This window comes from Rhinolophus hipposideros (assembly GCF_964194185.1).
Source record: "Rhinolophus hipposideros genome assembly, chromosome: 14".
NCBI lineage: Eukaryota > Metazoa > Chordata > Mammalia > Chiroptera > Rhinolophidae > Rhinolophus > Rhinolophus hipposideros.
Genome location: NC_138060.1, coordinates 32,489,887 through 32,516,330, shown reverse-complemented (window position 1 = coordinate 32,516,330; position 26,444 = coordinate 32,489,887). Strand labels below are relative to the sequence as shown.

Genomic DNA, 26,444 nt, shown 5'->3' with positions numbered 1-26,444 from the left:
GCTTGTGCATTTGTTGGGTCACTTGCTCATTCTTTTCTTTCAAAAAATTTCACATAACTGCCTTTTGCCATTATAGTCGAATCTGGAGACTGTTAAGGATTGGGGTTGTCCCGGGGGAGCCATCGCTTACGGACAATGGGGCCTGTACAGGCGGCTTTGGTAACCACAATCCAAGTAACATTGCTGAAATGGCTACATTTCTTAGGGCTGTTCTGGTTGCCTAGTACTGTGTAAAAATGCCTCCCAAAGCAGAGTGGCTTAAAACCACCACCCTTTTTTGTTGTTCTTTTGCTCATGGTTCTGAGGATGAGCGATTTGTTTGGGCTGAGCTGGTCTTGCCGGGATCGGTCACGCAGCTATAGTCATCTGGTGACGTCACTGTGGCTCATTGTCCATGATGGCCTCACTTACATTGTCGGTGCCGCCGTCAGCGGGACTCTCTCCGCACGTGGTTTCTTATTCTTAAGGAGGCTAGGCCACACTTCTGTACATGGTGTCCTGAGGGCAGCAAAAAGCTGAGAGGGGAAGTCCTGAGGCCTAGGTTTGAAATGTACATTATGTCACTTTTTCCACATTTGGTGGCAAGTCAGAAAGCCCGGTAAAGAAGTAGAATCTACTTGATTCTATTCAGGAGGAGTGGCAGGTCACATTGCCAAGGGACTTGTGGACAGGGTGGAGGAATTGTTGTAGCCATTTTTGAAAAATACATGTTATTTTATTTCCTATTCGTTTTGGCAGGGAAGGGTTGCATTTTCCTTTTCTTGCAAAGTTCTCCTAGGCCAGAAGTTGGGGACCTGCCAGAGGAAGAGGAGAGCTCCTGGGGATGCAGGGGAGGATTCATGGGGCCCAGCCTCTCTTATATCAAGTTGGGCCCAGCTCACACTGTTGGTCCCAGAGGTGATGTCCAGATGGAGAACAGGTTTGGGGGCTGGCGTCATCTGGGGATGCAGGTGATACCCTTTTTCTATGCTTCCCCAGGGTTTGTGGATGACATCATTCAGCCTTCTTCCACACGTGTCCGAATCTGCCGTGACCTGGATGTTTTAGCCAGCAAGAAGGTACAACGTCCTTGGAGGAAGCATGCAAATATTCCATTGTAAACTAATCAAAGGAAAATAAACCAAGAGTTAATTACTGCCTGGCCATTCACTCATCCCTGCCTTTTGCAATCATGAAACCTGAGAATCTAAATACCAATCATTACTTGAAATAGCTAAGTTTATTAAATTCTAGAAATATTTCATTTGTGCCTTACTGTAAAATTATTTGCTTTATTAAAAATATTGATTGGTATATTTTGAGCATAAATTTCATTTTCTGTGGTAGAAATCTGAAAAATCAAGAAAACTAGAAAGAAAACAGTGTATAGTATTGTCACCTAGAACTGTCCCTTATTTGACAACTGTGTGCTGTTTTTTTCCCCCCTACAAGAATTAATTTTTTCTCCATAGGTGAGACAAGTACTTTTCCCCAAAAGCTTATTATCTGCTTAGGTTTCCTTTTAAATAATTATGATGTTTAAATAATATGCCGTCTTTTAATTCCTGCAGGACTTGTTGAGGATTAATGAGATGTTTGCGTGTGTGCGCGTGCGTGTAGCAGACTAGATCCTCAGTAACGTGTAATAACCTGTGTTATTTCCAGAAATGTGTTCTCACATTTTAAACATTTTATTTTGGAAATTTTCAGACCTATAGAAATCTTGTAGGAGTTTTATTGTATGTCCTTCACCTAGATTCTTCAGTTTTTAACATTTTCTATGTTTGCTTCATCTCTTCCATAAATTTAAAATTATTTTTATTGACCCACTTGAGAGTAAGTTGCAGAATCATGACCCTTTGTCCCTCAAAATGTCAGTGTTTATTTCCTAGGAAACAAGGCTCATTGTCTCACGTAGCCTTTCATGACGTTGACATTTTTGAAGAGTGTTCGCCAATTATTTTGTTGAATGTCCCTCTATTTGGGTTTGTCTGAGTGTTTCCTGATGTGGAGATCCAGGTGAGAGTAATACATGAGAATGTTCCTACAGTGTATCACATTAGGAAGCACATGTCAATTTTTCCCATTATTGGTGAGATTGACTTTGATCACTTGGTTAAGGGGAGGGCTATAATTAATAACTAATTCTTTAAGCCTTTCTGTCAACAAACTCTATCAATACTTTTAGGATCTATTGATGGTCCTTGCCTCAATCAGCCAGTCTGTATTGATTGTTAAACATTACGTTTCTAACCCTGTCATTATGCCTACATTTATTAGTTGGTACTTTACTGGAAGGAAGAGCTTTCTCTTTTATTGTGTTATATCAGACTCAAATGGATTTTGTTTTTAACATTTTTCCTGAAATATTTGATTTTTCTTATTTGGCTGTCTATCACCCTATCAGAATTTTAAACACACATTAGTTTGTTGCATTTTTCACTCTGCTCCATCCCTGTCCCACCCCAAGTTTCTTGAGATTGGAAACCATATATTATTCTTAATTAAAATCTGTGCTTAGTACCTAGTAGGTGTTTCATAAATTTTTTAGTGAATGAATATATTTATTAATCGAGAAAAATACTCATGGATTCGTTTAAAATTTAATGTTATTTTGATGCACAAAATTTCCTGATCTGGCCAGTGGGAGCTCCTTCAAGCTGGGTTCTCCATCCTTTTGGTATGTCCCAATAATTTTTTGTGCACTTCCTTATTTTTTGACAGGATAATGTATGAGGCTTATTTTATATTTTCCTTGCCCACACCTGGAATCAATATTTCTCCAAGAGCCCTGGTTTCTTTTAGTAGATGTTATTTAGAAGCTATAATTGGCTCTAGATGTTCACATTGGTACTGGGATGTCACTGCTTCTAGGTATTTTCAGCAGACTAGGACATATTTATACAAGCATGTATATATGATATATATATATATGTATGTATGTGGGGAGCATGTGCATATAAGTATGTGTTATATATATTTAAATTGAATTCATACTGAAACTTTTAATTCCAGTCTAACATGCTGGTTTTTCTTTGCCTTGCCCTGTTCTATATTTATGTATTTCTCCTACAGTGATAAAGCTGACTCCCATTATCTTCAATATATTTCACTCATTTTCTCAATCCTACAATAAATACAAGTTTCAGAACCACTACAACTATATCAGCAATAAATCTTTTAAGGTAGAGTTCAAGACTCTTTTGTAGTTCTGTCTTTAAACTGAAGGTACATGGTCATTTGGATTAGTAATTGGGTGGTTATGGTATCAGTTTGAGAGTCAGAGTCCTTTGTCTTAGTTTTCCCTCATCCTTGTTTTATTTTACTGAGTATGTAAAGCTTTAAGAGTCATATGAGAACTAGAGATTTTAAGAGATTTCAGCAGAAAGTGGAGTGCTGATACAGGGCCCCTCCATAGGGGGTGCTTTTCTTTATGGTGAGAGCCCTGCATCCTCCCACCGATGACTTACCATTCTTCCTGCCCCTGGGCTCCAAAGGTCTGTAACCACTGCTTGGATGTTACATCGTTTAAAGCTCAGCTTGACCAAGACTAGTATGTGGTCATCGTCCACATTCCCCCTTTCTGCCAGACATCCCACCATTCCAGGTAGTCAGGCTTATGCCTTGGGAGTTACTTTTTTAGTTCTCTTGAGCATCTTTCTTTCCTTTCCAATTGGAGAATGGGAATCTCTTGTTCTAGTTCGGCTCTGAGTACTTTTGCAGCAGCCTCTCCACTCATGTTTGGCCTTCCCCTAAGCCTGTTCTAATAGACTAATTCCAGGTCCAAATGTTGTTGCCTTTCTCTGCTCCAGCACTTCCAGTGGGTATAGGGCACGATTCTCCAGTCTTTAGCCCACATAGAAGGTTCTGGTCTGCCCCTTCCCTGCCTAATGATTTTTTTCAGCCTAGTCTTTATCACCTTCAGCTTGGAATACTTGTGCTCTCCACTCTGCTCATGCTCAAGGGCCTGTTTTCTCTCATGAGTACTTCTCAAATTGTGAATTCAAACTGATTCTGCTTATAGTAGGCATTTTTTTTAAGCACCCGATTACGTGGTTTATTTGTTGCCTTACATATATATTTGTGTTCCTAATTAGGTGGTGAGAGTTCCTAGGGCGCAGAGACTGTTTGCCCAGAGGTTCTTTGTACGCCTCCTCGGCATCTAGTACAGAACCAGCAGGAAGACTGTATGCCATTGGAAGCAGGTGGAGCCGACTCCTGGGCTTTTAGAGGCCTCCTGGCTAAGAGCTGTGCAGGTGGGCTCAACAGTTTAACACTGCCTAGCCCTGCAATTCCTGGGGTTAGCCAATCTAGGATTTGGCCTGTTTGAGGATAACTGTGCGATAGTCCATATAATAATAATAGTAAACACAGTTTTTTTTTTTCTTTTTGAGGAAGGAGTCCAGGAAGTGTTTTACCAGGTTGTGAAATCTGGGCGCTGAGGACTTGTGCCTGGGCGTGCTGTAATAGTAGGGCACCCAGCCCAGGAAAGCACTTGGGCAAGAGGTTCTGGGAAGCCTTGGAGTAGAGATGGGGGGAGAAGTCCTATCCAAAAACCAAGCTAGTGGCCAAGGAAACATGAAACTGCAAAACCTTGTGGAAGCTTTATCAAGTAGACCGGCCTCTGTGGACCTCAGAATGTCTTAGGAATGGTGATGAAAAAGTATTCTCACTGGCTGTTGAGCAGGAATGTCTTTCCCAATTGGTGTTCTCACCTTAAGGGGAAAAGACAAGATGTTGGTTCTTGTAACCAGAGGACTTGGTTCAGTAAGCAGCGGGTAGGAGGCACTGCAAGGGGTCCGCTGGACCTTCCCCTGCTCTGAGTAAGTAAACCAGTTTGTCCCGAGCCACAACTGAATGGTGGAGCTGGGATTTGAATCCAGGCAGATGTTTCTGAACCCCAAACCTGTTTCTAACTATTTAGAGTATTGCCTCGGCTGGTTAGGTGGGCTGAGTTCCTAAGGGCTGGGATGAGAAAGGTGGTCTGCTCCACTGGGATTGTCTCAAAGGACTCAAGGAGCGCCTAGGTTGGGAAAGCTTCCCTACCTCATGCGTGATGGCCAGTCCTCTTTTTGAGTTGCTAGAGTGATGGGTAGCACATCTGCAGTGCAGCTTTCCAGTGCTTGTTAGAAAGTGCTCGTATTTGCGAGTTCTTCCGGCTTTTCTTCTGACCGTATCTTGATCTCCTCAGCCTGGTTCTCTGGATGCACTGATGCTGTGCTTAAGATAAGGTCTGCCCACTCAGAGACGAAAACAGCCTGTGAAGGACACTCACCCCACTTTTGAACCAGCCTAGACTTCACCTGTTTGACAAATGTGAATTATTTCCTTCTGGTCCTTATGCTTTCTCGTACCTGTTAGCACAGGATGTCCAGCGTTCCGAACAGGAGCTGTGGCCACTTACAGGCAGTACCTCAGTCTGCGGCCTCTATGGAGTCCAGCCAACACATTTGGGCAGATGTGGCAGCCTTCGTAGGTAGGTTCTGACCATGTCGCTACTGTCCTGCTTGGTGAGAAATGCCTCCTTTATATGTCCGTGGGAGCTGAGAGCTGTCTTTCACCTGAGTGTTTGGTCTGTTTACACTGAAAAGCCTGAGAGGCACTAAGCCTTTGTTTCCCACAAAGACAGTGTTCCTTGTTTGATGGACTTTTTCTGGGAGCAGGGCCAAATAGTTAAGTAACAGCTGGGAAGGTTGAAGCTTGTCCCAAGGTAGATTCACACATGAGTAAAGCCAGGGTTTTATTTCATAGACTATAACCTTCAGGATGAGCTGCCACAGAGACAGAACCCATCCTTATCACCTTCCTTCCTTAGCTGCCTAGAGCGCTCACCTGCTAATTCGTCCCCTGTATCCCTGCAGCGATATCTTAGGCCTTCTAATGGACACAGCCTCCAGCACATGTCCAAGCCCACAAAGTGTAGGGTATGACTTTTTAAGAGTGACATCTAGCACCAATATCAAGAAAAACCCTCACTTCTGCGGCTATGTAGAATCCAGGTGGTCCTTAAGGACCACTGTGAGGGACAACCACGCGTAAGCCTAGGGTCTGGCTCTGAGGCAGGGGGAAGATGCAGGCTATAGGTCAATGGGTAGTCCCTGAATGCCTCCTCCAAAACTCAGTCTGCAAGAGACTTCCTCTTGAACCACAGACAACTTGGCCTACCTACTCTCACAGCAAATGCAAGGAAAGGAAGAAAATTAGTGACTTGCCCTAAATTTCTGCTTTCTGGAAAAAAAAAAAGTTTTCACTGCAAACACAAGAGCAGCAGGATAGAAAATCATCTCTTTAAAGCTTTACCTCGTAGGAACAATAGGATGACTACCACAACCTGATTTTGAATAGTTTATTAAAGGAAAGGTGAAGCATCAGTTTCAAATTGTACAAAAGGAAAAAAACCTCATATTGCAAATGTACAATTTACAGAATTACTAGCAAAACCAATCAAGGAGACACTGAAAATACAAAATTTCGATTGACTTCAAACTGAATTGGAAACCCATTGGAGTAGATATTAAGCCTTTTTTTTTTTGTTTTTTGTTTTTTTGTTGCATGGTAGTCTATAATTCTAAATCGGCATCTGTTTTCCACACAAGACTGTCAAGCAAAAGACCAACCTGTGCATGTGCCAGGACACCTCCCAGCTTGCTCCCTGGCCAGAACCACAGGCAGGCCTGGTACGGTGGACTGTCCAGTCACTCCTGCTCCTTCACTTCCAGTGAAGCCCACATCTCTGGAAGAAAGTGAGAACCCCCCCAACCCCCTTAACTGGAGCCCAGGAATTGCTAAATTAGCAGATAAAACATTTTTGGCAACTGAGTTTTTTCAGAACTATACAAATGTTGAGAAAAATCTGTTTTGTCTGTTTACTAAAAGGATGAAGAAAATAATCCATATTGCTTTCCTACACAAAAGATAATCATTGGGTGCACAGATTTTTTTAAAAAATAAAAAGACTTTTCATTTTTGGTAAAAAGGGAAAGCCTCATGATTCTGTTGCAACTACTTTAAAAACCAGCCCAGGAACAGCTGTGGATGGATTGGTTTGGAAATTCTGAGGCTTACTTTAAAATCAGAAAGGAAGAAACTAAGTGGGCTTTAAAAAAAACAATAGCAGCAAGTCAAAGGTCTAAGCAGACTGTAACTCTAAACCATTGAAGGCAGTCCTGAAGATTCATAATTTTTCCCCCCAAACAATTATTCTTAATATGCACATTTAACACTGAAATGTAGCTGTATTTCAAGGTAAGCTTAGGAACTTCACCCTCTAAGCACAGACTTCTATGCAGCACATACTTCTATAATTGGTAAACTTAATTCACAAAATTAGCGCATAAAGGTATTAAGTGCATGGGAAGTAGACACAGTTATGTTACATTTAAAATTACTTTTGCATGGCAAAGGAGTTTTTTTATGATTATCTTTTAAGAAAATGATGTAACTTGAATTTGGCAGGGCATGAAATAAGTGGTAAAAACAGCAAACTGATAACTTGAAAACCATTTTTGTTTTACTGAGAATACTTTATTTGCTGGTATAAGTTGCTAAAAACGCACAGAACAAATACCAATAGAAAATGTACTGTATTTGAATTTCCCTATGCTATATAAAATGAACGGTGTACACCATCTGTTGGAAAAATGGCTGCATGGACATTTCTTATTTTATGCCCCCTTATAAATAAAAATAAACCTTTTTATTCAAGAGTATATAAAATCTGGGAATCCGTATCCATATCGGGTGTGTGGTTTTTGGCAGAGATGCACTGTCAGAATTTCGTCTTAGCTTGTCAGTATTCATTCTGCTCTTCCATATTTTTGTATTCCACAAGGTCAACCAAATCCAGTGAGCTCCAAAACACTCTTCGGCAATTAAAATGAGCTGCTTACCCATAGGTTTAATAAAAATGGTTAGCTTTTAAAACATAAAAAGGCAAAATGTTAAAACGGTTTTTAAATTGTACAACAGGAAAATAAAGTTAAAAATATTTTTTTTTTTACTCAATGCTGAGTTTTCATAAAACAGATGTATAACAGTGTTTATCTTGACAGCTGTTTTAAAAATTTAAAATTTCTTCCTCCCTCCAGAAAAACACACTGTATTGGTGTAGTCCAATATTAGGACACAAATGATTTTTCAGGTCAGTCTTTCTGAGGTGAGAGTCACCAACATTCCCTTGGGTAATTTACATGCTCCTCTTCTGTCACTGCAAAAGGGGATTGACTGCAATCGTTTGATTGAAAAACAAATCAGATCACATCAAAAGTGTTTTGTCCCCATACAAGCTATCACAGTATATAGGCCTCTAGCTCTAAATAATAGAGTTCCAGATTTGTAAATTTTCTTCAGACTTCAGAACATAGGCATTCCAAATCCCTAGAAAATGAGAAACAATTATTAACTTCATGCAAAAAACAAGACACAAAAACCATAAATAAAAAGTACGAATAATTTAACATTTACTGAATCGTCTTCTATGATAGCTGCAGAATCAAAGAAATCTGGCCTCAGCTCAGCTCTCTCTCGCCGATTTCTTGATGGGGGCTGGAAAGAAAAGCCAATTATTTTTTCCTGAGATACATTAAGACAATGAAGTGTTGTAATAAGCAGCTAATAATATTTCTGATGGTACCATAAATACACAGAACTTTTAAGGTCAAATTTGAAAGGAAAAGCATTTGGCTTTTAATGTCACTTAGACCAAAAAATGGCTTTAAATTGTGAATCAATTAAATATGTAAATGCATGTAATTTTTGGGCCTATAAACATATCTTTGAGTCACAGAATTACAAATTGATCAAATGCTAGATGATAACTTCACTGAATTCCCCTAGCAGCTAGGACAAAAAAGTATTTGATGAGCTAGGGAAAGGAAGGTTATAAAATGGAGTGGCAAGATTTCATGGAAAATTCAAAACATATAGCAGAATGTTAGGGGCTACATGATGTCTCCTCAAATTGATAAGTTCAAGTCCTAACCCCCATACCTCAGAATATGACTGTTATTTGGAGACAGGGCCTTTAAAGAGGTAATTAAGGTGAAAGGTCATAAGGGTGGCTTCTAATCCATTATGATTCACGTCCTTATAAGAGGAGACATATAGGAAAAACCATGTAAAGACAAAGGGAGGGGAGGGCCCTCTACAACTCCTCCAGGACTGGGAGAAAATAAATTGGTCGTTTAAGCCACCCAGTGAGTGGTCTTCGTTATGCAGCCCTAGCAAATGAATACAAAGAGAAAGAAGTAGGATGAACTCCCAGGCTCCTATCACACAGCTTCAACGACTGTCAGACATTTGGCCAATCTTGTCTCATTGAAACTCGTTTTTTCTTCATGTCATTTCACCTATAATTACTTCAATATGTATCTCTAATGGATGGAAACTAAAAAACCACCACGCATTATTATTCCTGAAAAAGTTAACTTCTCAGTATCACCTAGTCCTTATTCAGATTTCTTTATTTCAAAGTTGTCTTTTCACACTGAACAAATAAGTTCTGTGTTCTGTATCTGACAATACATACTGTGCTCTAACATAACAACCAGACTCCAATATAAAGTACAAGAAGCCATATTTAGGGTGCGTTCTTTTTCAAGAAGGTAATAAGGAATCAGGTCCTGTAACTGACTGCTTTGAAAGCAGGCTCGGAAACCACCTCAGCTCATCCAAATGCCCACAAACGTTACATTGGCCCTGCCCGTTGTTGGTCAGTGTTAACTCCTCCTCACCCCACTCTTCCTCCTACAGGGTTCTGAAAACAAAAGCATCATCTTACACCAACACCTTCACAAAAATTAACAGAAGAAAGATGTACTGAATTTCCTTACCAGATCAATAACCATGGTATCTTCAAACTCTTCATTCATATCTTCTAACTGGCTCCGGGATGACATCATCACATCTTCAAAGATGGGCTCAGCATCTTCCTCCATTAGGCCCCGACTGATGAGGAAACAGCACAGTCAGAAAGCTGTTCATATTCAGTGAATTTGGAATCTTGGCTCTTTCTTACATTTGGTCTTCTAACCAATGAAAGCACATCTTCCAATTACAATCTATAGACTGCACAAATTATGATAATGAACTCTAAGGTAATTAAGGATCATTCATATGGTTCACCCAGGATTTCATCTCACCAGAGGGAAGTATTAAATACAATAACAGCAATAGCAGTTAATATTTATTTAGCTATGTATCAATTCCAACAGTCATCTCAAGTGATTGGTACTTTTATTATCCCCAATTTACAAATGAGGAACCTGAGCACAGAGGTTTTAGGGCTTGCCCAGGCCACAGAGATGGTGAGTAGCAGCGCAAGGATTTAATCACTGAAAATCTCAAGAGCCCATGCCCTTCATTCTTGGCCTACACTGCACAGCATATCTTGAAATTACGATTTTAACTCCTAAGAACAAACATCAGAGCATCATTCCACAAAATGACCGGCACCACAAGTCATCACATTCTGTGACACTGGATGTAACACTTACACGGCATGCCTTACTCCAGTTCTCACTTTCATGTAGTTCATTCCTGTTCTGTCCTTCCGATTTAAGTCTTCTAATTTTGGCTGGCCTAACCAAGAGATCTGCATCTGAGGACTAAGAGAGAATACTATTATTCATTTTGTGGCAGTAGATAATGAATTTAGCCAATTAAGTCCCACGCTAAGAAGGCCATAGTAGGCTGGCCTAATCCCCGTGTAGGGGGAGTTAACTGAATTTATTCCAGGGCCAAGGGTGAGATCATTAGCAAAGGATCTGCCTTGTAGAAATGGCAGTAAGTTGCCCAAAGAGATCCCTAACTTTCCAAGAGAAGTTGGCTGTGACTAGTTAGGTGCAAAGGAAATCAGAATATGTCACCCCAAAATATGCCTCTTTGATATAAAAGGTATTTTGAACTGAAGGCAATTAAGCAGTGAATGTAAAAAAGCTCCTGAAAATAAATTCAACTTACTGGAGATAGACTCTTCTTAGACCCAGACATGGGCCTTAAGAGAGTTAAGAAAAACTTTCCTCCCCTACAGGTGCTTAAATTATCAGCCTTGCTCCCCAAATCCCTGCCAAGCAAGAGAGCTTTCAAGACCTCTGTGTTCAGCTGCCCTCCTACTCAAGAGAGTTCTCAGCTGGATAGCCAGCGAGTCCCCTGAGGGACAGAAATGATGCTGGCCTGGCAGCTCAGCCCTCCCTTGAAAGTTGAACAAGGAAAGGTGTAACTCAGTTCTTCTCAGTCTACAGGAAATTTAGGGTCAGGTACATGCTGGGCTAAACCTTCACCTATACTCTATACTTATGGGCACATGAATACTTGCATAAACATGTTTCTTGGGAATTTTACAGGATGTAAACTTCAATGATTTTTAGTAGATAAAATCTGTTGGATGAAGTTCTCTCTAAGCAGCTATCTTTACTATGTGGGGCTACCACCTTGGTTAAACCCATAAACCTAAAGCAGGGAAAAGACAGACCACAGCCAGGAGGGACTGACTAGTGTGGCAAGGTCAGGGAAGCAAGGCAGGCCGCCTGCTCAGTTAAGGAGGAACCCACCCTTGTAGAAAGCTGGTCATATGATAAACTACCCTCTAAGAATATGCCCAGTAATACAGTGGCTGACAATTATCCTTTCAGCTTTGAGAAAGGCAGATCCTCAGAGCAAAGATGCCTTAGGAAAACCCAGGATCTGAATACTTCTAACACTGCCTCTTTCCATTTCCAATGTGCTACATTTGTTGAGTTCAAGTGAGAATTCTCTCTTACCCATCTGAGTAATTTCCTAGCATTACTCCAATATGGAGAGAAATAGAAGTGAGATGCTAAGAGAATTTCACAGTTGGATAGAAAACAACAAAGAAAGTTAAGGGTTTTTTTAATAGCAAAAGTCAAGAAATCACGATTTCAGAGCCCCGGTACTAGAAAACATTTTAATTGCTATTGTGGGAAAAGGTAAGACCTTGATTCTCTCTTAATGAAATGGCAACAATTAGAATTTATCAAATATTTTAACAATTCTTAATTCACAAATAGTTTTAAGTTTAAAATTACTATTAAGTAAATGGATATAACAGTAACACAATCTATTTGGTGTTCAGACAAGTAACTTTAGTAGAGACTCTTACAGGCTCTCTTGCCAAGCAAATAACCTGTATGTCCTCTTGTTAAGTCCCTGACAAAGAACAGACCTGCCCAAGGAGTGTGCAAACTCCAACTATAAGTAGCTTTTAGTGAGACACATGCATTTAAAGGTCTCTAGACTCTGAATAACTGATATCTACCCGTGTTTGCAGACGTATTTTAATGTCAAGGTTTAATGTCAAGAAAATGAACTTCTACTACTTACTTGTGTAAAAAGTCGGGTTCAGAACCATGTTCAGACTCAGGTTCTTGAATCTGCTCTCCCATGGGCCGGCTATTCTCCCGCAAGACAGTGGAAGTGAGCTGTGGTGCTGGCAGAGGACCAGGAGTCTGGATCATGGTGTCAGTCCTATTTAGCCACGTATTATCCAGACTTTCATCTGTAAAATTCCAGTTAGAGTCACAGAATGTCATGGGTGGAGTGAACTCTGGTGGAAGTTTTAGCGCAGACTTAAGATGGCTCTGGAGTTAGACTGCCCAGCTCTGAATCTGTTACACTGAGTGTGACTTTGTATAAGTTGTTAAACTTCCAAAATTCAGTTTTCTCATACAAAATATGGGGTATCAGTACCTAACCTCCTCGATCTGTGCGGATGAAATGAGGTAACATACATAAGCATCAAGTGTTAGCTGTTGTCACATTCCCATGTCCTCCAAGTCCCTCCATTTCTAAGGATTAATTCACCAGAGAGGCCGAATAAGGGGGCCAGTTTGAGACCCCTTGTAAGTAACCTTCCTTTGCTCGAGCAATAAAGGGCCTACTGGCCTTTCCAGAGGCCCCAGACAGCAGAACTTAAAAGTCTGGCTGGTCTTTACTGAGAGCAAATCCTGTTGCACAACTGAACAATGGTCATCAGAGAAATATTTTCTCCAGGTCATATTATGTGGGGATGGGTTGAGAGGCTCACTATTTTCATCCCTCTAAGTTCTACCTCTTCAGGGAAGTCTTCCCTGATCACCCCACTTACCATTCTCTTTCTATTTAACTTCTAGAGGAAACAATTATTCCTGATTACTCAGAACTAAATTATATACTGTCTTGTACTGGCAGGTTATTTGCCATGTGCATGTTATATCTGTAATTAAAGTCTCTTCAAGGAACCTGGAACTATTTTCTTCCTTCTTCTGAAGATCATTTATAAACATCTGAGCAGATTAAAGCAGTATTTGCATACCTAAACTATATCCTGATAAAATAATAATTATAAGTTTCTACTTATAAAAATTATAAATTATTTTAATATGGAAGACTTAAAAAAATATTACTGCTATGTCTCTCCTTCTGAAGAAGTTTAATCACATAGTATAGTATGAATTCCATTGTTTTTCCTCTCCCATTAGGTCTCAGAGATGTGTACATGTTAGGTTCCTCATCTGTCATTAAGCATCCTATCTGTGTATTTCTCAGGTTTCCAAAATTTTGTGAGACGTGTACATTTTGTTAGCTTTTCTGCCCCTGGAAATACCGATAGCTTGGTTAAGGTCATTCCAATAATCTAAAACTCACCACTGAATCTCTTAATCAGCAAGAATGTGTTTCTTCTTTTATTCGTAACACTTTTCATTCAACATTTAATTCACAACTTTTATTCTCTGCGGCACTTAAATTTTTAGATAAGAATGATGTAAGAATGATCGTAAAATGGTTCTTAACCTGGTACACTCATCTTTCAGCTTTATTACTACATGTCATCTTTTCCAGAATGTCTTTCTGATTCATTAAAAGTTTGGTCACTTCCTGTATGTTCTCAAACTTTTTGACCAATCACAGCACTTACCATTCTGAACTGAAATTGCCTGTTTCTGTCTCCCCATCTGTATACTGAATCTCCAGCATCTAGCACCATTCTTAGGAAGGTGCTTGGAAAAGACTTAGTGAATAACTTGAGGAAGAACTCACTCTTCTTGAAGAGATCCTTCTAACCCCTAAAGATTCCTCACAAAAACATTTCTTGCAAAAATGTCTCATCTTTATCCCAAAGAGATGAAATTGCTGTCTAACGGTTCTTAGTCACTTGGTAAATTTTTAAATTGACACAGAGGAAGTTTACTTTTTTGCAATTTAACAATTACCAAATTATTAGGTTGGTGCCTAAGTAATTGCGGTTATGGCAATTATTTTTAACCCTTTAAACCACAATTACTTTTGCACCAACCTAATAGGTTATCTGGTCCAGATAGTAGTCTTCTCTTAGTCCTAAAGATGATAATACTGACTGCTCCATTAGTGAATTTGTTTTGTTATTTAAAGTCTCTAGGCCTTTGTTTCTTCTTAAGTTTCTTCTGTGTAAAATATGGATAATAATGTTGAACTCAAAGCTGATTTATAAAAAAGACATTTATACAGCATTTACTGTGTGCCAGGGACTGATCTAAGTGTTTTAGAAATATTAGTCAACTAAGTGATTAAATGATATAATGGATGTAAAACACATTTCTGGTACATAGCAAGGATTTGAGGAATGCTGGCTAATATGAATATTACATCTATGAAAAGCTGTGGGTAGGAAAATATATGTGTATGTATGTGTATAGATAGATATCATTTAGATATAGATACAGATACAGATACAGATATGGGAGGTATGGGGCATCCCGAAATAGGCTGCGCTAGAAGACATTTTCAAAAGGAAATGTTAGAAGTTTAGGATCCTACAGTACAAATACAGGGTTTTGTATTTTCGTTCTCTGGACCAAAAATATTTTAAGTCTCAGCTAAAACTTGAAATGTTAAACTTTTAATTTTGTAAGTATTTTCAAATATTTTATTCTCTTTGAAACATGCAGTCAGCATAATTTACTGACTGATGCTACATAAGAGGCCTTACTACATGGTAATGATGACATCCTGACCACAGCAGCTAATAGTTATAGAATACAATCTATGTGCTATGCACTGCTAAGTAACTAAGCACTATGTGTGTGCTAAGTGTTTTATTTGAAATATTTCATTTCATATTCATAATAGCTGACAGGATAGGTACTCTGATCATCCTTCGTTTGATCAGTGAGGTTTAGGGAGGTTAAGCGACATGTTCAAAGGTCACACTGCTAAAAAACGAGAAAGCTAGGTTTGAATTCTAGAACTCTGATTTTAGAGTTTGTACTCTTCATCAACAGTGAATACAGTCTCCCCAATGATGAAAGAAACATTACATTTCAATTCTAATTAATTTTGCTGCAGATTTTAGCAAAATTTTTAATGAGTCACTATTTTTTAGGCAGCAGAGGCAAGATGCTAAAAAGTACATAGACAGTTGTAAAAAGCAGCAAAAGCACAGGATTCAGACCACTGCCTTCCTCTCTTGGTTTGGAGAAAATTTATCAGAAGCATGAAGATGGGGGAAGATTATTTGAGGAAATAAACATTAAACTTTGAGTTTTCTCTTAGTTTAAGAGTAATGCTTTGTTTTTAGTAAGGCAATTTTTAGTCTTTTTGGATATATGGATATCTACTATTGATCACATTTTCATTATAATTCAACTCCCTGTTTCCTACAGTTCATGAGGGTTATAAAACCAGATTTGGCCATCACTATTTTAATACACAAAAATTATCCATCTGAGTGGTGGAAATGGAAAGCTGTTCTAACATATTTTAATCTGCTGCAGATATCTACCTTCACCTTACCAGAATCTCTCCTACATTAGTATGAATTTTGACAGAATAACACTATATAAGGTTGGTGCAAAAGTAACTGCGGTTTGAAAAGTTAAAAATAATTGTACAAACCGCAATTACTTTTGTACCAACCTAATAACTATCTTACTTTAAATTTTAATGTATTAGAGAACTATCATACAGCTATCTATCATAACCGTGTCCATTTTTTCTCTGTGCCTGTCTTCCTTTGTGTTCCATGCTCTTTCAAGTTCTTTTTCCGTGGTTCTTTCTCCTCCCACTTTGTCTATTCCAAGCTTTTCCCCTGACCTCTTAAATGTGTACTAAATAGACAAATAAATAATGTGCTTTAACAGTATCACCTTGCTTCAACAGACTATTTGCTACTTTATTTATCTCTATAATACCAGGAAAGCTATTTGTTTCATAGTGTAAAGGTAGGCTTACCTTCTACTCGTTTTTTGTGAAGTGGGGGTCGTCCTTTCTTATTCCTTACTGAGGAGGTCTTGCTGCTGCTACTTCCACTGTTCACAGACATTCTATCATCTTCACCTCCGGTGACTAATGAATTTCTATAGGAGATGAGTGGAAGCCATACATCTTCCCTCCTTTCCATCATCTGCTCCGTAAGGAACTTTTCTAGGTATGAATGACTAGAAATACAATAGAAGAAGCAGTGATTTTCATGGAGGCACTTAGTTTATTTTTTCATAACCTGAGGCTCTCTCTGAAGGTTCTGAAGAATCCCTAAGGGCACACTGTTAACAGTGGCTACCTTTGGAAAGAGAGGGGCTGAGAATTTAAGGTTTTGCTTCACATATTCCTGGAATACTTTTAAACAAGTGGCTATATTACTAAGGGTGTGACATTCTGTATGTCTTCATTTTTAAATACCAATGGTCAAAACAAACAAACAAACACCCCAGAAGTATGGATCAAAAAGGTTGAACAAACACTTGAGCAGAAACCACCTTGGGAACCACTACAGGAGTAGGAAAACGTGAACTGTAATTCATGAATTGCTAGAGACACACTGTGGACAAGTCTGAGAGTTAGAAACTCCAGGGAGACCCAGGCATAGAGGAGGGCCCCACAATACTGTGAGATTTACCTCCAGGACCTCAACCAGGTTCCCACAGTAAATATCAGAGAAAAATTCCCACTGTACTTCTGGCAAAGGTAGGAGAAAGGAACTATTCTGAAATCTGCCAGAGCATATTGTTCTTAAGGCCTCTCCTCAGGGGAAACTAGTTAACTAGAGCCTAACTTGCTGGGGTATTATTACCTGAGCCTAACTGACCTGAGGGAAGGGAAATAGCCAACTCCAGCCCACTCTACTCATCCTGACCCAGCTAAGCGTGAAGAAAAAGAATCTGAGAAGCACATGTGAAGTTCACAGTCCAGAGGCGTAGGTTCACTAAAAGGCTGAGACCTAATCATAGGACTACAGAATGCTTCCCTTCCCCCCAACACCTCATCACTAAAAGCCTATTTACAGCAGTTCCTTTATCCAATACATCATGTCCAGCTATCAAGAAAAATTACAAAGCATACCAAAAGGCAAAAAAACACAATTGGAAGAGAAAGAGCAAGATCAGAACCAGACATGGCAGGAATACTGGAATTTTCAGACTGGGAATAAACAACTATGACCAATACATTAAGGGCTCTAATGGAAAAAGGACAATGCCTCTGATGGGCTTGTTAGTAGACTGCATGTGGCTCAGGAAAGAATCTCTGAGCTAGAGAATATCTCAACAGCATCCTCGAAAACCGAAAAGCAGAGAAGATGAAAAAACAACAATAGCATCTAAGGACTGTAGTAACTATAAAAGGTATAAGATATGCATAATGGGAATATTAAAAGGAGAAGAAAAAAGAGAATGGAACAGAATATCTGCAACAATAATGACAGGATTTCCCCAAATTAATTAGACACCAAACCACAGTCCAGAAAGCTCAAAGAAGCCGAAACATGATAAATGCCAAAAAAACCCATATCTAGGCAACATCATTTTCAAACTACTGAAAATCAAAGATGAAAAAGAATTCCTGACAGAAACCAGAGGAAAAGAACACCTTAGCTACAGGGGAACAAAGATAAGAATTATAACCAACTTCTCAGAAACCATGCAAGCAAGAAGAGAGGGGAGTGAACTCTTTAAAGTGTAATGAGGAAAAAAACCCCACCAGCCTATAATTCTGTGCATTGCAAAATTATCCTTCAAAAGTGAAGGAGAACTACTTTCTCAGACAAATGAAAATTGAGAGAATTTTTTTTGCTGGAAGACCTGTTTTGCAAGAAATGTTAAAAGTTCTTTAGAGAGAAGGAATATAGGTTAGAAACTCGATCTATAGAAAGTAAGCAAGAGCACTGAAGAAGGAATAGGTGAAGGTAAAATAAAAACTTATTTTTGTTACTGTTAATTGATCTAACAAATACATTTGTTCAAAATAATAATACCAACAATATATTTGATTATGTATGCTTATATATAAATTAAATGAATGACAGCAATGATACAAGGGATGGGAATGAAATTGAATCAGTAATAAAAATAACTCCCAACAAACAAAAGTCCAGAACCAGATGGCTTCATAGGTGAATTTTACTAAACATTCAAAGAATTAACACCATCCTTTTCAAACTATTCCAAAAAATTCAAGAGGAGGGAAGGCTGACAAGTGAAAGACATTACAAAAAAGAGAAAATTATAGGCCGATATCCTTAATGAACATAGATGTAAAAATCGTGAACAAAATATTAGCTAACTGAATTCAACAATACATTAAAAAGATCATACACTGTGATCAAGTGGGATTTATTCCTGGGATGCAATGTTATTTCCATATCCGCAAATCAATTAACATGCTATACCACATAAACAAGATGAAAGACAAAAATTTATGATCACATTAATAAATGCAGAAAAAGCATTTAACAAAATCTAGCATCCACTTACGATAAAAACTCTGAGCAAAGTGGGAACAGAGAGAACATACCTCAACATAATAAAGACCATATATGACAAATCCATGGCTAACATACTTAATGGTGAAAAGCTACAAGTGTTTTACTTAACATCAGAACAAATCAAGGATGTCCACATCCACCACTTTTATTCAAAATAGTATTGGAAGTCCTAGCCATAACAATCAAATAAAAAAAAGAAATAAAAGGCATAGACTGTCATTATTTGCAGATGTCATGATACTATATAGAGAGAATCCAAAAAATTTCACCAAAAAACTATTAGAACCGATAAATGAATTTAGTAAACTAGAAGAATACAAAATTAATATTCAGAAATTGGTTGCATTTTTATGTACAAATAACGAATTATCAGGAAGAGAAATTTGGAAAACAATCCCATTTACAACTGCATCAAAAAAATTCAAATACCTAGGAATATATTTAACCAATGAGGTAAAAGACCTGTACTCAGAAAATTATAAGACACTTAAAAAAGAAATTGAAGATACAAATAAATGGAAGCATATATCATGTTCATGGATAGAAAGAATTCATATTGTTAAAATGTCCATTCTACCCAAAGCAATCTATAAATTCAGTGCAATACATATCAGAACACTAATGGCATTTTTCACAGAATTAGAATATATAATCCTAAAATTTATATGGAACCACAAAAGACCCAGAATAGCCAAAGCAATTTTGAGAAAGAAGAACAAAGTTGGAGGTATCATGCAGCACGGTACTGGCATAAAAACAGACACACAGACCAACAGAACAGAATAGAGAGCCCAGAAATAAACCCATGTCTATAGGGTAACTTAATCTAACAAAAAAAGCAAGAATATACATTGGGGTAAAGACAGTCTACTCAATAAATGGTGCTGTAAAACTGGACAGATGCATGCAAAAAAATTAAACTGGACCACCTTCTTACTCCATGTACAAGAATAAACTCAAAATGGATTGTAAGATCTCAAACCATAAAACTCAGAGAAGAAAATATAGGTAGTAAACTCTCAAACATTACCGTAATATTTTTTTTGGATATGTCTCATCGGGCAAGAGAAACAAAAGAAAAAATAAACAAATGGGACTACATCAAACTAAAAAGGTTTTTCACAGCAAAGGAAACCATCAACAAGACAGAAAGACTACAGACAATAGTTTAGTGGTTACCAGGGGTAAAGGGGGTAGGGGGGGAGATGAGGGTAAGGGGGATCAAATATATGGTGATGGAAGGAGAACTGACTCTGGGTGGTGAACACACAATGGGATTTATAGATGATGTAATACAGAATTGTACACGTGAAATTATGTAATTTCATTAATAACTGTCACCCCAATAAATAAATTTTAAAAAAATAAAAAACAAACAAACAAACAAGAAAAAAAACCAGAAAGACAACCTACTGAATGGGAGAAGATATTTGCCAGTAATACATCTGATAAGGGGTTAATATCCAAAATTTAAAGAAGAACTCATACAACTCCATACACCAAAAACAAACAAACAAACAATACAATTAAAAAATGGGCAGAGGACCTGAATAGACATTTCTCCAAAGAGGACACACACATGGTCAATAGACATATGAAAAGATGCTCAACGTCACAAATCTCAGAGAAATGCAAATAAAAACCACAATGAGATATCACCTCACCCCAGTCAGAATGGCTATCATCAACAAGACAAATAGTAACAAGTGTTGGAGAGGCTGTGGAGAAAAAGGAATCCTCATACACTGTTCGTTGGAATGTAGACTGGTGCAGCCATTATGGAAGGCAGTGTGGAGATTCCTCAAAAAATTACGAATAGAATTACCATATGACCCAGCAGTCCCTCTCCTGGGTATCTACCCCAAAAATTTGGAAACATTTATACATAAAGACACGTGTGCTCCAATGTTCATTGCAGCTTTGTTTATGGTGACCAAGACATGGAAACAACCAAAATGTCCTTCGATAGATGAATGGATAAAGAAGTTGTGGTATATATACACAATGGAATACTATTCAGCGGTAAGAAAAGATGATATAGGAACATTTGTGACAACATGGATGGATCTTGAGAGTATAATGCTTAGTGAAATAAGTCAGACAGAAAAAGCAGAGAACCCTATGATTTCACTGATATGTAGTATATAAACCAAAAACAACAAAAGAACAAGACAAACAAATGAGAAACAAAAACTCATAGACACAGACAATAGTTTAGTGGTTACCAGAGGGTAAAGGGGTTGGGGGTATCAAATATATGGTGATGGAAGGAGAACTGGTTCTGGGTGGTGAACACACAATGGAATTTATAGATGATGTAATACAGAATTGTACACCTGAAATTATGTAATTTCACTAACAATTGTCACCCCAATAAATTAAAAAAAATTTTTTTTTCAAAAAATAAACATTTAAAATTACAATGGTGTCATGATAAAAGCTACTTCTCCTGCAGTACGCAACTTACACAGTCTTTTTGTCCTGGCGAAGAAGTTTAGAAGAAAATTCACTTAGTACTTCCAGGAAAGCCAGATTAGGAGGTGGATATTCTTGTCCTTTCTGATTTTGGTATTTAAAGGCAAATTCTATGCCATCCCTGAAGTAAAAGAAAACATCATCTTATTTTTCCAGATAGCTAGTATAGTTCCCTCAATGGGCTAGAATTTCAAAAACAGTTGGGAAGGCAGCAAAATCATCACTGAACGTAGTAAAATCTGATAAATTCAAATGGTAAAATAATGTTAATTGTATAACATATTTCCATAATAATATTTAATGTTATTATTTACAGTAGAAAACTGTAAGTTGTGAAAAATAGTTAAATAATTAAAAAATTAAAAATTTCTAAATAGCCACAAAGCTAAATCCCTATGTGTATTTTTTAGGGGTAACAGATGCCTTGGAAAAATAATTAGATTGCCAGGCAATTTGGTTATTAGAGTTGATCATAGTACCTAGCAGCTATGTGAATTTTTGTAAGGTACTTTAAAGTTTTCTGTCACACATTTTTAAATTATGAAATGAGGTTTACCAAACCAGTACTGCACAATGTTTTTAAACCCATTCTCCCAAACATTTTCTCAGACCAGATAAGAATATTTTGTTCAACTTTACCTTCTATACCTTCTAAGATTAAAAAAATGTGAAGTTTCTCCAAATTAAAAATGGTCTCTTAGTTGAGAATGACTAGACTAGACAATCTAAAGTTCTTATAACTTAAAAATTCTAACATTTGTCACTTTAAAAATGGTTCATATAATAGTTATTAGTTAAATTCCAGTAAAGCAGATTCTGTACAATAGGAAGTGTTTATTTAGCTCACTCACTTGTGAAGTGTGGCAACTGCTTCTCGTGTCTTGATTTGGTCCAGTCCAAATGTAAGGGCAAAGCGACGTGCCAATTCTTTAATGCCACTCACATGGGCAGATGTCCTATCTAGGTTGGGACCTTGCTCTTGAACAAGCTCATTAAACAACTGGCAGAAAGAAAAAAAGAGGAAAAAAAACACAGCTAAGAAATATTTATTTATTTTATTTGTCATTAGCATAGGTAATATAATTTAAAAATACTTAATAAGCATATGGTAAAATATGTATTTCCCCCCTATTTAACAGTAGCCACGCTGTTCTCCTTCCTATTAGTCATCTACTATTACTAGTTTCTTGAGATTATTTTCATGTTACGTGTGTGATTAAATGCAAACAGGAATTTCTTTTTCTCAAAAAAATAATGCATTTTGGATTGGGAAAAGTGTTTACAGACATGTACCTTGTATTCATAAACTCCTATTTATTCTTTTTGTTGTAATTTTCTCAGTAATGACAATGTATGAATACAGGGTTCAGAACTTTGTTTTTTCACTTATTGTATCTTAGACAAGAACATTATATAAAAGACCATTTGAATATAGGGGGCTATGATTTTTCCCACCAAGTAACAAAATATATAAAAAAGTTCTTAAGCTGGGTGGAAGGGTTTTATAAATTATATATACATTACATATATTGTCACAGTAATAACAAAAAACAAAATCTTGGAGTAATAAAGAATATAAAAGCAATCATTAGTCTACCACCAGTTAGAAGCTTAACTGTATCTGTACACCTCTGTGTTCCTGCCTATTATGACAGATGAACAGTACAGGCTTTTATCTTAAGCCATTTTCTCTTTATGTACTGGATGGATGGATTGCACTCCCTTTCACCGGCTCAGAAGTTTTGCTCTGGTGCTTACTGCTCTTTCCTGCATCATTAACTATTCCCTGCACTAGATGCATGTCCTAACTTCTTACCTCCATCTTATTCTGCCAGCCTTCAGCACATTATTCCAACTCTCTTTATAGCAAAGATCCTGAAAAGTATTGTTCACATTTGTTTTCTTCACTTACCTCCCAATCTCCCAATTCACTTCTATCACACCATTCTATTGAAATAGCTGTCTTCTATTAACTTTATTATCATCCTTTCAACCTTTTTAGTTTTCTTCATCAAAAGATTGGCCTGGCCTAATCTACGTACTGTGCCATGACTAGAAACAGCAGTTTTTCCAGAGATTTTCAAATTTATTAACAGGTACTGTTTACCAGTTCTTAGATTTTAAAATGTTTTCACAGATAGTTGTACACAGTAGCCTTTAACTTTAAAACTTACATTTAAAATGAATACAAAAAATACATTTCACTGTACAAAATTCAAGGAATATCAAAGTAAAAGTTCTTTCTCCCAGTAAATATCATTCTTGCCAAAGGTAATCACTGTTCAAGTTCCAAAGTTTTCTAGACCAGTTTAGAAACACTGACATATTTCATATACTAAGCTTTTATTTTTACATAAATGGTATTGTACTACACATATTCTGTCCTAAAACTTGTTATTTTTCATTTAATATTTTGTCTTAAAAATCTTTCAGCTAATTCACAGTATCAGTTTTTTTAACCATTCCTGTGTTGATGGACACTGAGACTATTTCCAATTTTTCGATATTACAGAAACTGCTGCAATGAAACATCTTTTACATATATAACTTTGTGCACACCTGCATGTATCTATGTAGATACTTAGTAGCAAAATACTGGTTTAAAAAGAATACATATCTTAAATTGCAAAATATACTGCAAAAATATATTCCAAAACAAGAACAATTTCTTTCATAAGGGACCTTTTCTTCCACATCTTTTTCAATCATTGGTATTATCTATCATTTTAACTCATGCCAATCTCTCCAGCAGTGATATATATCTCGTTTTAATTTGTATTTCATTAACTATTAATGAAGTTATGCCTCTTTATGTTTATTGGTTTTTAAGATTTCTTCTTCTGAAAAGTGACTTTCATATCTCTTCCTTGTTCACTTTCCTGTGGGATTTATTTATTTATTACTGATTTGTAGGTTTGTTATGTATTATTAAAAATACTTTCCCCCAATCTGTCATTTGTTTAACTTTGTTCAGAGTGCTGGTTGATGATAAATCTATTTAAGTTTATAAAAATCATCAATTTTTTACTTTATGGCTTCTTTTCTCAGTAAAGACTTCACTAATCCAGGATATAAAAATATCCTTTTATTTTCTTATAAACTTTTAATTTTTAATTATTTTTAAGGAGGGCACAGCGCATAGTGGCCCATGTGGGGATCAAACCGGCAACCTTGGTGTTATCAGCACCATGCTCTAACCAACTAAGCTAACCGCCACCCCTAAACTTTTAATTTTTAACATTTATATATAATCCACCTAATAGTTACTTTGGTTACATGTTAGATAGGGCTATCAGTAGCTATTTTTTCCAACTACATAGGCAATTGATCCATCACCATTTAATGAATAGGCCTAATCCTTTCCCCACTGATTTGAAATGAGACCTTTATTGAAGAAAAAATACATACCTACACCTTTCCCCCCAAATCTTTTATTTTATTAATCTTATTAATTTACTAGACATTTTAGTTATGTAATACATATGACATTTTCTTATTTGGATACACCTCTGCTGCCCCTTCTTCATTATCATATTTCCCCGAAAATAAGACCTAGCCAGACAATCAGCTCTAATGTGTTTTTTGGAGCAAAGATTAATATAAGACCCAGTCTTATTTTACTATAATATAAGACTGGGTCTTATATAATATAATAAATATAATATAATACCAGGTGTTACATTAAGTTTTGCTCCAAAAGATGCATTAGAGCTGACTGTCCGGCTAAGTCTTATTTTCAGGGAAACACAATAAATACTTATAAAATGTATTTCTGTATTTTTCTTTTTTATTACTTTTTAAATATCCAATTTGGCACTTCATTTGGTCCAAGAGTAGATCACCTTAGGATTTCATCTATTTGAAATATGAACTATGGGATTATCCTCCAAAAGAAAAGACATGTAACACGTGTCTTTGTACAGAAAGTATCCATAGTATAATACTGACCTAATTTAAATGAGGTAAGCTACCTGGCATATACTAAGCACAAGGAAGTGCTCAATGTTAATCCCACTCCTATCTCTTTCTTTTCAAATTTCTTACCTGCTGCAAACTGAGAATGAGGGTCTTGGCACACTGAATTTTATCGATCTGCCTGGTTTTACTCAGTGTTTCCTTAATAATATCACCATAGTCATTGTAATACTGTGAAGAAAAGAAAGCAAACATAGCTTTAAAATTACTGAAACTTCAAGAGATAAACAATGGGTTCATGAAAGAAATAGAAAAGTGAGGTATTCAATTTCTTCATCTTAAATATAATGTTTAAAGATTTTTGTCTACAATTAAATACACATTTGATATTTAAGATTATGAAATTAATAATAAAACTAAAAAACTGGTAACTCCAAGAGAAGAAGTGATATAGGGTGAACAAAATTCCTCATTCTTTACAACACGGATTCAACAGGCATTATTTAAAAGGTAACAAATCAAGAAACAGAACTTTGGATAGTGGATGGGGTGAGGGGGATCCACACAGTGTGAGGGATATAAATGATAGATGTCTAAGTATTACTTTGTCTTGTGCACCTGACACTAAAAAAAAAAAAAAAAAAAAAAAAAAAGTAGAATCGTAAAAAATAAAAAGAAACAGAACTTTGGTAGAAACTTCCTGAAAACCAAGAGTTAAAACTGCTTACCTCTGGGAAATGAGTCTAAATAAGGGGGAAGGGCAGATCAGGATAACAGACATAACTTTTCATTTAATACTTTTTTGTACTATCTCATTTACGCCGCACCATGTCTATATTTTTCTATTATAATATAAACAGTAAAACACTGACAACTTTAATAGTGGCTGAAAAATTTTTAATTTCTTTATAATTCAGTTTTTTGATAAAGGCTTTAATTAATTTCCCTTGTGAGTAAATAATTAGGAAAAAGCATTATTTGAAACCATTAAAACTGGATGTTAAAACTGGAAGCTAAAGCCTCAATCTATGAACCTATGTGAAGAAGTGAGTATGTTAGCTTGCCAATTGGATTTTTATAATCTTCAAAAAGATGGGTATGTTTCCATGATATGGAGTAAAAGAAAGGGAGATAATTCAAAGAATCATCCTTTAAGTGCAATTAAAAATTATCTCAATGCAGAAAAAAAGATATATTAAGTCACTAAAGTGATTCAACAAGCAGATCTCTAATAAATTCAGATTAGTAATGACCACATAGGAAGTGGGACAAAAGCCACATAGCCAAGGATCTATAACAAAGGGTAGCAAATAGCTATTAGAATATTTACAAAAAGATTAAAGCC

The 26,444-nt window shown here is 36.9% G+C and overlaps 2 protein-coding genes across 13 annotated transcripts in view; one reads left to right on the top strand and one right to left on the bottom strand.

Annotated features, from left to right (window-relative positions):
- The window catches only part of PCCB (propionyl-CoA carboxylase subunit beta), a 90,215-nt gene that overhangs the window by 50,305 nt on the left and 13,466 nt on the right, over positions 1–26,444 (top strand). Inside the window, exons 15-18 of one of the 10 annotated variants that reach the window (XR_013994846.1) lie at positions 979–1,058; positions 4,077–4,235; positions 5,346–5,455; positions 6,576–7,708. Coding sequence is in view for 7 of the 10 variants with exons in the window: in XM_081071696.1 (XP_080927822.1) it covers positions 979–1,058; positions 5,341–5,455; positions 6,539–6,726 (383 nt within the window). In the remaining 3 variants the exon portion in view is untranslated. Of the gene's footprint in view, positions 1–978; positions 1,814–4,076; positions 4,236–5,340; positions 5,456–6,538; positions 7,709–9,729; positions 11,366–26,444 lie in introns of those variants that run through there. The other 9 variants (XR_013994847.1, XR_013994848.1, XM_081071699.1 and 6 more) reach the window with 9 other exon arrangements.
- The window catches only part of STAG1 (STAG1 cohesin complex component), a 328,953-nt gene continuing 308,827 nt past the window's right edge, over positions 6,319–26,444 (bottom strand). For all 3 annotated transcript variants that reach the window (XM_081071693.1, XM_081071694.1, XM_081071695.1), the window contains 9 exons: positions 25,229–25,330; positions 22,036–22,184; positions 21,177–21,305; positions 16,183–16,388; positions 12,319–12,493; positions 10,473–10,583; positions 9,810–9,924; positions 8,443–8,523; positions 6,319–8,355 (listed from right to left, as the gene is read on the bottom strand). In XM_081071693.1, coding sequence (XP_080927819.1) covers positions 8,332–8,355; positions 8,443–8,523; positions 9,810–9,924; positions 10,473–10,583; positions 12,319–12,493; positions 16,183–16,388; positions 21,177–21,305; positions 22,036–22,184; positions 25,229–25,330 — 1,092 coding nt within the window. In that variant the 3' untranslated portion in view covers positions 6,319–8,331. The remainder of the gene's footprint in view (positions 8,356–8,442; positions 8,524–9,809; positions 9,925–10,472; positions 10,584–12,318; positions 12,494–16,182; positions 16,389–21,176; positions 21,306–22,035; positions 22,185–25,228; positions 25,331–26,444) is intronic.